General features: G+C 41.6%; 3 protein-coding genes across 3 annotated transcripts; 1 reads left to right on the plus strand and 2 right to left on the minus strand.

The window, feature by feature from the left end:
• Positions 1-209: 209 nt before the first annotated feature.
• On the minus strand, positions 210-1861 carry LOC118645603. Its single transcript, XM_036287018.1, has one exon. The coding sequence runs from the start codon at positions 1848-1850 to the stop codon at positions 438-440; it is 1413 nt and encodes a 470-aa protein (XP_036142911.1). The 5' UTR covers positions 1851-1861; the 3' UTR covers positions 210-437.
• A 6378-nt stretch (positions 1862-8239) lies between these two features.
• Positions 8240-9439, plus strand: LOC118645786. Its single transcript, XM_036287495.1, has one exon. The coding sequence runs from the start codon at positions 8240-8242 to the stop codon at positions 9437-9439; it is 1200 nt and encodes a 399-aa protein (XP_036143388.1).
• Positions 9440-10172: 733 nt separating this feature from the next.
• Positions 10173-10951, minus strand: LOC118645604. Its single transcript, XM_036287019.1, has 2 exons — positions 10858-10951; positions 10173-10768 (listed from the first exon to the last, which is right to left on the minus strand). Exons 1-2 carry the CDS (start codon positions 10902-10904, stop codon positions 10186-10188), a joined length of 630 nt encoding a protein of 209 aa, XP_036142912.1. The 5' UTR covers positions 10905-10951; the 3' UTR covers positions 10173-10185.
• Between the last annotated feature and the right edge of the window lie 1043 nt (positions 10952-11994).

The following is an 11994-nucleotide window of genomic DNA, read 5'->3' on the forward strand; positions in this document are numbered from 1 at the left end:
TATTTTACATATATTTGTTAATTTTACATCTAGCGTTTCATATATTTTATAGTTTATATTTTTTATTTTTTACATTTTATACTTATTTTATAATTTTACATTTAGCGCTTCATGTATTTTATATTATACACATATATTACATTTTATGTATTTTTGTGAGTCTTTTTATACTATTGTAATTTGTATTTTATACTATTGTAATTTGTATTTTATAGTATGCATTTTATATGTTAATTTTCTATGAAAAATTAATTAAAGTTGATTACATTATACATTTTATAATACGTATTAATAAGAAAATGTATTAAGGATGATGAATGGATGGATAGGTAATAAAGAAGTCTCGTATATATACACCACTTATTATAAAAAAACTGTATTTTTATTTTTATAAGTTTACATTACACTTTTATATGATTATAATAAAGAAAATATTCTTATATAACATTGTCTTTGTGAATCCACGAATTATGTGATCCATCGAATCCCAACCACTTGACGTAAACCTTGTCACCCTTCCTGCGCAATACTTTCTCCACGAGATAAACGTCCGGGTGAGTCGCACGATGCAACTCGTGCTCGTAGAACGCTCCAACTATAGATGTTCCGCGATAATCCTCTAGTAAATAAGTTACGGGATTGGTATGCTGTACTTTAATAATTTTAAACACCTCGGTTGTCCAATTCGGTGTGTAGCCCTTTTCAAAGACTGTCTTAAATTTGCTCACGCGTACAGAGTCACCGACTTTAAATTTCGCTCGACCAGCAATCTTTATCGAGCTGTACACCGTATTCAAGAGTCTTTCAGCCACAGCAGGGGTTACGTCGACGGGTCGCATACCGATAGTTCGGTGTTTCCGAGAGTTGTAATTTGACACGAGATCCGGTAACAGGTCAATCCACTTGTAATTGCCGTTGAGTGTAAACTTCTTCCACATGTCGTTTTTCAGCGTACGGTTAAACCGTTCGACAACCGATGCCTTCATTACCGAGTACGTGGAATAATGATTAATATCATGTTTTTTCAATATTTTCTGCACATCGGCATTGTAAAACTCTTTTCCCTTATCAGTCTGTAAATTTTTCGGACATCTTGCGCTCTCTCGAATTATCTCGACGATAGCATCAGCTGTCTCGCTTCCACCCTTGCTCTTGAGCGGAATGGCCCACGCGTGTTTGCTCAACACATCGATGACGGTGAGTATGTAGTGGTAGCCTCTGTTAATACGTGAGTACGGAATCATCTCGACGATATCAGCCTGCCATAGATCGTCGTAGCCTCGAACTATGACGTGTCTTCGTTGAAAATTTCTTCTCGCCGGAGCATGCAGTTCCTCGACGAGTCGTCGCCTTTCGGAACTAATATTGGATTTTAACGGTTTCATGGATCGCATACCGATCGTTCCTGTTTTTTCTATTCCGTTTCCGTTCTTTGTCTGTTCTGTTCCCGTTTTTTTCTGTTCCATTTCTGTTCCATTTCTGTTCTTTCGCTGTTTTTTCTGTTCCGTTTCTGTTCTTTCCCTGTTCTGTTCCCGTTCTTTTCTGTTCCGTACCCGTTCTGTACCCGTTCCGTTCCTGTTTTTTTCTGTTCCGTTTCCGTTTTGTACCCGTTCCGTTCCCGTTTTTTTCTGTTCAGTTCTGTTCCGTTTCTGTTCTTTTCCCGTTCTAATCCCATTTTTTTCCGTTCCGTTTCCGTTCTGTACCCGTTCCGTTCTTGTTTTTTTCTGTTCCATTCTGTTCCGTTTCTGTTCTTTTTCCGTTCTAATCCTGTTTTTTTTCGTTCCGTTTCCGTTCTGTACCCGTTCCGTTCCTGTTTTCTCTATTCCGTTTCTGTTCTTTCCCTGTTCCATTCCTGTTTTTTTCTGTTCTTTTCCTGTTTCTTTCTGTTCTTTTTCTGTTTTTTTCTGTTTGGATTCTGTTCTGTACCCGTTCTTTCGCGTTCGTTTCACGTTTGAATTATCTTTTATCACTGCTTTCTATCGTCTTTCAGCAGTGGTTCTTTGTCTTCCGGTACCGATCGATCAGACAATCGTTCGTAACTATTCCTGACTTGATTTACAACCGTTCGATAACCGTCCGACAATCGTTCCCGAGTCGTTTGATAGCGATCCTGCACCGTTCGATAGCTATCCGACAACCGTTCCTGAACCGTCCGCTGTTGATTCAGGAACCGATCAAAATTGTTCGTTAAACGTTCGTAACCGTCTTTTCGCCGTTCGTTATTACTCATTGTTTTTAATCTTGATACGATATGGGTGACATCAATCAATCGACTGACACGTTTCGCGATTACGCAGGTTAATTTATAATAAGACCCGCTTCGCGAAGTTCCTCGATGATGGACAGAATCTCGTTGTCGTGTGCGTTGTGACCGGCTCGACGCGATGCTTCGAGTAATCGCAGACGATCTACCAGTTCATTGGGATTGTCCCAGTGCACGTAATCGATCGCGTTATCATTTAACGTCATAGCGTGAGGTAATCCCTTTCCAGATTTCTTCGTTTTCGGCGTAGGTTCGATCGACATCAACGGTGCGATCAGGTGTTTGTACTTGTATCCTCTGTTGCTCCGTAGTTGACTGTCCTTGGCGTAATTGCGTCTATGCACGTTTGTAGCAAACAATATGCTTTTGTACTTTTGTAAATCATCATCTGTGTAGATGTCATCGGCAGGAATTTTCTTGAAGATCAATTCGTAAAGACCAGGTGTACCAGCGTAACGTACATTGTCGATAATTATATTATCCTCGTTGTCCACATCGAAATGTTTATTACCGAGCATCATTCCATTATTCTCGAGACGAACACCGTATATATTGTCTATGTTTACATCGCTTTCTCGGTTACCGCTCAGGACAGTCACGACATATTTTTGACCCAGCGGACCAAATTGAGCTTGTAAAGCTTTTCGTCCTTGCGACGTCTGTAACTGATTTCGAACAATCGTCGCAAGCGAGTCATCCGTCGTTTCGAAAACATTCTCAAGCGATTCTATCGGTTGTACGGTTGTGGGACGTGGTGTGGAGGTTATCATCGGTACATCGTTTGAAATTTGTAAATGATTAGATTTTTGCGGTGTCGCAGAGATATCGAACGAGACGTTCGACCGTTTTCTCTTACTGGCATATTCTTCCCCCTCTTCCTTCTCACGTTTACGGGTGAACGAAACGTTATCAATCGGCTCCTCTTTTATCGCGCGTACGCCAGAATTGTCAATAATCTTTTGCAGCGGTTCGATCAACGGTTCAAAGTGTCTCTTAGTAGCGATATCCTCTTCGATCCTACCGGTTTTTAGAGCACGATGTTTCTTTCGAATTGATTCGCTCGTTTTTTCAATCTCCTTCGCGATTTTCTCGCGCTCACGTATATCTTTGTTCTCAGCCATGTTAACAGAGAGTGTTGATCGTACGTTTCACCCCGACAAGGTATCAATAACGACTAACCGTTCCGCGGTACTGCAAACTCGTTAAATCCTCTTCTGTATCGCCCGTTAGCAAGTGCACTGTCCTTGTCTATCATCAAAAATCCATAATCACGCTGCCAACAATCGCGACATAATTCACTAAAATCATCATATGACATGTCGGTGTTTACGTGATCGTTGTACACGTGTTTCAAGTTGGTACTGTCCTGCTTAAACAGGATCAGCAGGTTGGCGTTGTCGCGTATAAGATGTTTAGGTATTCTCGCGTACGACTGACAGAGATAAAAGCAGTCGACGTTCGAGTGTCTACCCATTGAAAAATATTCTCTCACGACATCCTGCTTATCGCACGCAACGTCATCGAAGACGAAAATTGAGTTTGGACGCGCCTCGCTCGGTGGAATGACGTCACTGTTATTGGAGAACGTAAAGTAACCGATCTCGTCCATCGACGACAACAAATTCTCCAGATACCGATATTTCGGCTGTTGTAGCGATTTCGAGTACACGTACACGTTCTCGAAATGTACACCGTGCGGACATTCCAACAAATTTATCAGAACGTTGGTTTTACCGCAATTTGACGGACCGCAAATGATGGCGCGTATAGTATTCGGCAGCATCGCACCATGCTTACGCCTCACCCCGCCGTCTCCCATCGATTGTAATTTATCGTCGTAATTCGTTACGCAAATCGTCAAAGGTTGTCGCACGAATCTCATGTTTTCTGAATCTGATTATATATCTGAATCGAACGTCCTATTTATAGGTGTGTGAGTGCAGCGTACGCTCTATGGGAATGCGCCTTTGTACATGTGCACGTGCGTGATAGAGAAGGTGTGTGTGTTTGTGAACGCAGTGCACGGAGAAAGAAACGTATGCGTGCCCCCTGTGCATGCTACAGAAAGCGCTTGCTAGAGAAAGACGTATGTATGTGGGAACGCAGCGTACGGAGAAAGAAACGTATGCGTGCCTGCCTGCGTGCGTGCGTGCGTGCGTGCGTGCTAGAGAAGGCGCTTGCGCATGTGTATACGTAATAGAGAAGACGGTTACACGTGTATGAGTGCTAGAGAAGGCGCTTAAACGCGTGTGCGTACTAGAGAAGGCGTGAGTATGTGCGCGTATGTGTGAACAGTGTATAGAGAAAAAAGTATATCGACGGTCGCGTGCTAGAGAAGGTGTGTGTACGTGCGTGTGTGCGTGCGTGTGTGTAAACGCAGTGTATGGAGAAAATAAACGTATCGACGATTGCGAGTGAGATGAAAGAAAGAAAATAGGATATCATGCAGGATTGAAGGATGAATAAAAAAGATATGCAATATATGTATAATATATATATATTTAAAATATTTAAAACATTAATATTACAATTAATATTACAATAACATAATGTGATAGAATAAAATTATAATATTTTATATTATAATAAGCTAAATCTAATAGAAAAAAGGAAAATATATGAATATATAAAAAATATATGAATATATAAAATATATAAATATATAAAAAAATTGAAATACATATAATTAGTAAATAATATAAAAATATAATTTTCTTACTCTCTATTATAAATCTTATCTATCCAATTAACTATAGTTTTTAAATACATGTCGAACTCCCAGTCTCGTTCTATTTCACCCTCTTCGACTTCTTCATCTCCAAAGAGGTATCGCAAATCGAACAGATCGAAGAGGTCGTATTCGTCTTCATCCTCGCCTTTGCCTTCCTCTCGCCATAACCAATCATTATACCGCCGCGTGAAGTCTCGCGTGTTTCTTACTTTTAATTGATGAGCAGCTACATCCACGTAACCGCGGACGTTGACTACTGTGCGCCCGGTGACGAGTCCGCAACGGTAACACTATAAAAAAACATGTAAAAATATAAAATTATCAATTACAAAAACAATGTATTTGTAGAAAAAGAGTACTTACAATGCTAGCAGGTATTCGCACGTATGCGTTCCTGCTGAGGCGCGGAAACGTCTTTGGGTGGCGCTTTGCTGTGCGCACCGCCTGCTGACTTTTTACAGGTATAAACCCTAGCGCTGGCATGTTGGGCAGTGCTATTCTCGTTTCCGGTTTAGATAAACACTGTAAAAAAATATTAATATAAATTAATATAAGTTAATATAAAATAACATAAGAATAGGTAGTATAAAAAATACTTACTATTCGAACGGTGTTATGCGGACCGAACGCTGCCATTTTACTTGCACTTTTTAACTTTTTTCTGAACTACTTTTCAAATTTTTTCGACGAAGAGCGAATGCTTCACAGTTTGAAGTCAAACTGACGGTGCAGTCCGGCTTCGAAGGCATTGTTTATGATTTTGGTACTTATCCCCACGCTGTGGAGATGCCACTTGAGCTTATCATCGATGCTCAAGTAAACTATCACCCTTTGACGATTCACTCGTGGCTTGAAAACTATTTTTCATAATAGTACTCGCACTGTTTTTTAGAGCAAGTAATAAAAAATTACTAGGCAACAAAAATCTCGCCAAACTATTTATAGGCATGCAAAATCGCACATCGCTCAGTAGCAAACATGTATCTCATACTGTCACATCCCTCTGATATTATAAATTTGAGTGCTGAGCAGTTACAATTCGTACCAAAGATCGTTCTGTTACGCGAGTGCGGCAACTATATCGAACACGTGTGGGACAAGCTTCCGGAACATATAAAGGTTGATTTCGAAGTTCAGCAATATCGTCGCTGCAACGAACATTATAATCAGCCGTGGCAGCAAACGCACATCGACGGACCCGCGCCGTTGATCAAGAATTGTAGCGAATGCCAGCTGTCGCAAAGATAAAAAAGGGTTGCGGTCATCTTTTGAATCGCGTGATAAACGCGCTTCCCTTCGAGCTACATATCCCCGGTTATCAATTTTGCGGACCGGGAACCCACTTGGAAAAACGATTAGCTAAAGGCGATAGAGGTATAAATCCGCTGGACGCGGCGTGCCGCGAACACGACATTGCGTATTCTCGGAGCAACGAGCTCGCCGACAGACACGCGGCGGACGAGATACTCGCTGCGAAAGCACGAAAACGCGTAATCGCGAAAGACTCGGCTCTCGGAGAAAGAGCAGCCGCTGCTGCCGTCTGGGCAGCCATGAAAGCCAAGACAAAGATAGGTATGGGTATGAAGAAGAAAAAAAAGGTAACGAAAAAAAAACGTATACTTCCGACAGCCAGACGAGGCGGCATGTTACCAATTTTACCGATGTTGGGCGCGCTCGGATCATTGATCGGCGGCGCGGCCGGTGTGACAAAGGTGGTAAACGACAGCAAAGCTGCGCGACGTCAGCTCGAGGAGCTGCAACGTCACAATCGCGCGATGGAAGGGCGCGGAGTGTATCTCGCCCCGTACAGAGGCGGACGAGGGTTGTACCTCGCCCCGTACAAGTACGGAAAAGGTGTAAAAGCGAAACGAAAAAATATGTCAAAGAGGCGTTAAGAATACCCGCGGGTGTGACGACGAACATGCAACTACTTCAATTGGCAAAACGATTGTGTATCCCGTATTTCAGAGGAGTGTTTATGCGTAACGCGCTACCGACGAGCGGTGCGCGTCAAAACGAGAGCGGTATCGTAAATCTGGACGATGCGGAGGGTCCCGGTACTCACTGGGTAGCGTACGCAAAGAGGAGAAATCACGTAGCGTATTTCGACAGTTTCGGCAATCTGCGGCCACCCAGAGAACTCGTACGATATTTTGGGGACGATGTGACAAAGATAGAGTACAATCGAACGTCGTATCAAACTTACGATCAAAGGAATTGCGGACAACTTTGTTTGCTATTTTTACACTCGATTTAAAGACCGACGTTGCGCTGTTTAATCTCAGTATTCGTTCAAACATGTCGCTGACACTTACGCTGAGCGGTAAGAGCAGCATTCTCGCGGCAAGCTACTCTCCGGCTATAGATTTGAGCGACGACGATTACGAGCTCGGTTTAGCGATCTTTGAAACATATAACACGATACCGAACGTGAATGCTTCGAACAATAAATTTTACTTTGGCAAAGACAACGCGGAGATTACGATTCCCGAGGGATCGTACGAGTTGCATGCCATTAACGAGTTTTTGAAACGCGAGATTTCGCAAATACGTCCGCGACGTGACGTCACGACTGAAGGTAGTAATGGCGGGGATAAAGATCCAATAACGATTCGCGCAAATTATAATACGATGAGATGTGAGATCAGATGCGTACACAAAATAAATTTTGGCAAACCAAACAACATCGGCTCGCTCCTGGGATTCACATCGAAGCGTATACTAGAACCGCGAATATGGCATGAGTCAGACGTGTCGATCAACATAATGAATGTAAACATTATCCGCGTAGAGTGCAACGTGACCGCGGGCGCGTACAGCAACGACAAAAGCGTGCACGCGATACATGAGTTTTCATCGAACGTGCCACCTGGATATAAGATCTCGGAAAGGCCGTCGCAGATCATTTACCTGCCGATCATCGTGCGGAGCGTTACGAATCTGACGATACGCGTGGTTGACCAGAACGGACGATTGCTCGATTTTCGAGGAGAAGAAATTACCGTCAGATTGCATGTGCGACGACGGCTGCAACGATAACGCGAACGTGAGATGCTCGTACTAAACGCGTCGGAACGCGCTAGAAAAATAAACATCTTTACGACGAAAACACCAACGTTACAGCAGTCATCAGATACTTTTGCGACGACATTCGATAATATTCGATCATCCGACTGTTCCAAGAAAAAGAGGCTCACCGCGTCGAACGTTGAATATCTACAATCTCTGGGATTTGCTGTGCGACAATGACGGATATTTTAAATATCGAGGACGAGCCGATCTTTGACGATCGCATCGTCAAGATCGAGACTCACACGTACAATCCGTTCGCCAACACGACGTTTGAATACAACGATGAGATAAGAATTCCTATACAACAGCAGGATCTTTACACGTTACCGTACGAAAGTTTTTTATACATTGAAGGAAAACTTATAATAAAGAAACCAGTTGCGGGATCTGATGTGACATTGGCAAATAATTGCATCGCGTTCATGTTCGATGAGATTCGATACGAGCTCGACGGTGTGGAGATTGATCGAAACAGAAACGTCGGAATAACCAGCACCCTCAAGAACTATGTAACTATGTCAGCTGCCAGAAGCGTAATCGCGAGGAACGCCGGCTGGGATCCGTGGAATCCTCCGAACGGATATTTTAATTTTTGCGTACCGCTCAACATGCTGTTGGGATTTTGTGAAGATTACAGACGCGTGGTGATCAACGCTCGCCATGAGCTGATTTTAATACGCGCGCGTAACGATAACAATTGTCTGATGGGAAGTTCAGAATTGGAGCCGAAGATTGAATTACTCAAAGTTCAGTGGCGAATGCCGCATGTGTTACTGAACGAGATAAATAAACTGTCGATGCTGCGTGCTCTGGAAAGCGGGCGATACCTCAGCATGGCATTTCGTTCTTGGGATCTATATGAGTATCCTTTATTGCAAAGCACAACCAAACATTCGTGGGCCATCAAGACCGCTACTCAGCTCGAGAAGCCTCGATACGTCGTTTTCGCTCTGCAGGCTGGTCGGAAGAATAACATGTCTGAAAACATGAGTCGATTCGATCATTGCAAATTAATCAACGCAAAACTCTATTTAAACTCGGAATGTTATCCGTACGATGATTTGAATCTAGATTTTGATAAAAATAAATGGTCGATTCTGTACGACACGTACGCACATTTCTGTAAAAACTATTACGGATATGATTATCTCGAACCGAATCAATCCGTCACCATGTTTCGACATAATGGTCCATTCGTGATTATCGATTGCTCTCGACAAAACGAATCGATCAAGAGCGCAACCGTGGACGTACGCTTAGAATTTGAATGCAGAGAAAACGTGCCCGCGAACACTACCGCGTACTGTCTCATTATACACGATCGTGTGATTCAGTACAACCCGTTGACCAACGTTGTGCGCAAAATTACCTAAGTGCGGCGCCATTTTTTCTCCAAAACAATATCAAGATGATATAAAAATTTATAACGCGTCGAGACGGATCACAGTATTCTCAACGACAGCTGTCATGTCTGTACCAACGTTCGTGGATCTGCAAGGTTTCATCGTTGGTGGAGAATTTATCGTTAAGGAATTTGCCTCTCTCAAAGATGGATTTGAACTCACCCACTACATGTTTACACCTACCTATCCATGGGAATACCTTACCAAGGCAGAAAAACGTCAGGTGGTGTGGTTGAAAGTGAATCATCACGGAATATCATGGGAGGATGGATTGATTCCGCACAGCATGGCTAGAGATTTAATTACCAAGGCAGTGATGGGTACAACTGCAACCGATGATGAAATTGTCGTGTACGTAAAGGGATGCGAGAAACGAGAATGGCTGCATGACTTACTCCTGGACGAGGCGAAAGAGGAAGCTAATGTCGAAAATATCGAAGTGCATTACGAAGACATAAAACCTCTAAATAAGTTGGACATTACGTACACCTTACGTTGTCGAAATCATGTTAACAACTGCGCTTTACAAAATGTATTTAAACTGTTTAACTGGTGGTCTAGCAATAAAAAATAATTTTTTTATGTGTTGTGTATTTTTTTATATTTCCATTACCCGTTTATATTTCCTCTTCCCCATTTATTAATTAAAATAATTTTTTAAGTTAGGATAATTAGTAGGAAAAAATATTTCTAAAACGTTTTATACAAATACATATTTATTTATTATTCAAAGCATCATATACAATATTGTCTGATGCATAAACCATCAGTTCGCAATCTATGAGCGAAGTTTTTACACATATTTCATCTAATAGCTTTACAGCATCGCACTTATTATTAATGTTATTTCGCTGCAAGCAGTTTACAAATCGATTATATTTTTCTTTCACTACAAACATATCCCGCGACAATTTAAAGTATACATTATTGATAACATCTTCAAGATTTAGTAAAAATTGCACGGTCAAAGGTTTCATATACAAGGCTTTGTTATTTAATATAAATTTTACAACACTCCCGTTATGTAATTTGACGAGTTCTATAAGAAGATCATCAATCCACAGCGATGTAACGGTGGTTGACTGCAGGAGTCGCTCAATATCCATGCGTTTCTCGATCATTATTATCCATACGTCACGTGACAGCGGTATCTGATTGCCTTTGTTGTCACCAAGAATCATCTCCACAAAAGGTTCAAGTCCCACACTGACACCGATATCCAAATATTTGTAGGCAGTGGCGGTTAAAGCGAATCGCCTTCCCAGGATGCGAGGAGTATAGCGTGGCTGCGATAATGTTCTGTAAAAAGAATATATCAAGTTATAGAAAAATATAGAAAATATATAGGATTTAAATATATAGATTTTAATTCAATTAAAAATACTTACGATTTATCGCACCCGTCATTCTGTTGGATCGGAACGTAATAGTTCATCTCGTACGGTTCTTTCTTCAGACACTTTACAATTCGACTTCCACCAATCAACTGCTGCGGTAACGTAGATGAAGCTTTACCGTTCGTATTCCACTATTTGACTGATGCAATAACGTTGTCGGGAGCTCTTTTATATTATTACCCCCTCCATAAAATACCCCCTTTTTTTATCCCTCTCCACAAAAAATCTAATTTTTATCCCCTCCACAATTATCTAATTTTAACGCGCTCACTACCGATTCATTATGTAGAAATTTAAGCTGCCGACGGTTCGGCGCTCCTTGTCGCGATAAAAAATTTGTTTATAACAAACCGCTACCGGATATGGTCAGCGATTTTTGTTTATAGCTATTCCAAGAGCTGTCGAATAAATTTATCAGCTGCCGACGATTCGGCGCTCCGTACGATAAATATTCTTAGAAATTTGTTTATATCAGGTTGCAACTCGCATATTATTTTACTTAAAAAATGTTTATACTGATAAGCGACAGAAAGAACCATAGATAAAAATTGTTTATACCTAATTACTACTTCTAGCCGCAGGGCCTAATTGTTTATATCAAGTTGCAACTCGCATATTATTTTTCTTAGAAATGTTTATACTGATAAGCGGTGACCGGCAAGTTATTGTTTATTTCTGGTTACAACTGACTTGTAATTTACATAAATGTTTATACTGATAAGCGGCTACCGACCGGTATTTGTTTATATCAGGTTACAACTGACTTGTAGTTTACATAAATGTTTATACTGATAAGCGGCTACCGACCGGTATTTGTTTATATCAGGTTACAACTAGCATGTTGTTTATATAAATGTTTATACTGATAAGCGGCGGCATCCGTTTGTGTGACGTCATCCCCCCTCCCCGCGTGACGTCATACCCCCCCGTGACGTCATACCCCTCCCCGCAAATACCCCCCCGCCCCTCACCCCCCCTCGGAGCCCCGTAGTCAGAACCACCTCCTTATTCCTACTTTCAGGTATCAAATAGATGGCGCTACATGTAGGTCAGAAAAAATTGATCTCGAAACTTTTTGGATAGACCGTATTTATTTAATCTAATACCATGTATCTAATACCCAAATGG

Source organism: Monomorium pharaonis, chromosome 5 (genome assembly GCF_013373865.1).
Source record: "Monomorium pharaonis isolate MP-MQ-018 chromosome 5, ASM1337386v2, whole genome shotgun sequence".
Classification (NCBI taxonomy): domain Eukaryota; kingdom Metazoa; phylum Arthropoda; class Insecta; order Hymenoptera; family Formicidae; genus Monomorium; species Monomorium pharaonis.

What these genes read in the sequence shown, in the direction of transcription:
- LOC118645603 (XM_036287018.1), bottom strand. Translation starts at nt 1,850, where the DNA reads ATGGAACAGGGAAAGAACAGAAACGGAATAGAGAAAACAGGAACGGAA.
- LOC118645786 (XM_036287495.1), top strand. Translation starts at nt 8,240, where the DNA reads ATGACGGATATTTTAAATATCGAGGACGAGCCGATCTTTGACGATCGC.
- LOC118645604 (XM_036287019.1), bottom strand. Translation starts at nt 10,904, where the DNA reads ATGAACTATTACGTTCCGATCCAACAGAATGACGGGTGCGATAAATC. An exon ending in AATGACGGGTGCGATAAATC is followed by an intron (nt 10,769 to 10,857) that starts GTAAGTATTTTT and finishes TTCTTTTTACAG; the next exon opens with AACATTATCGCAGCCACGCT.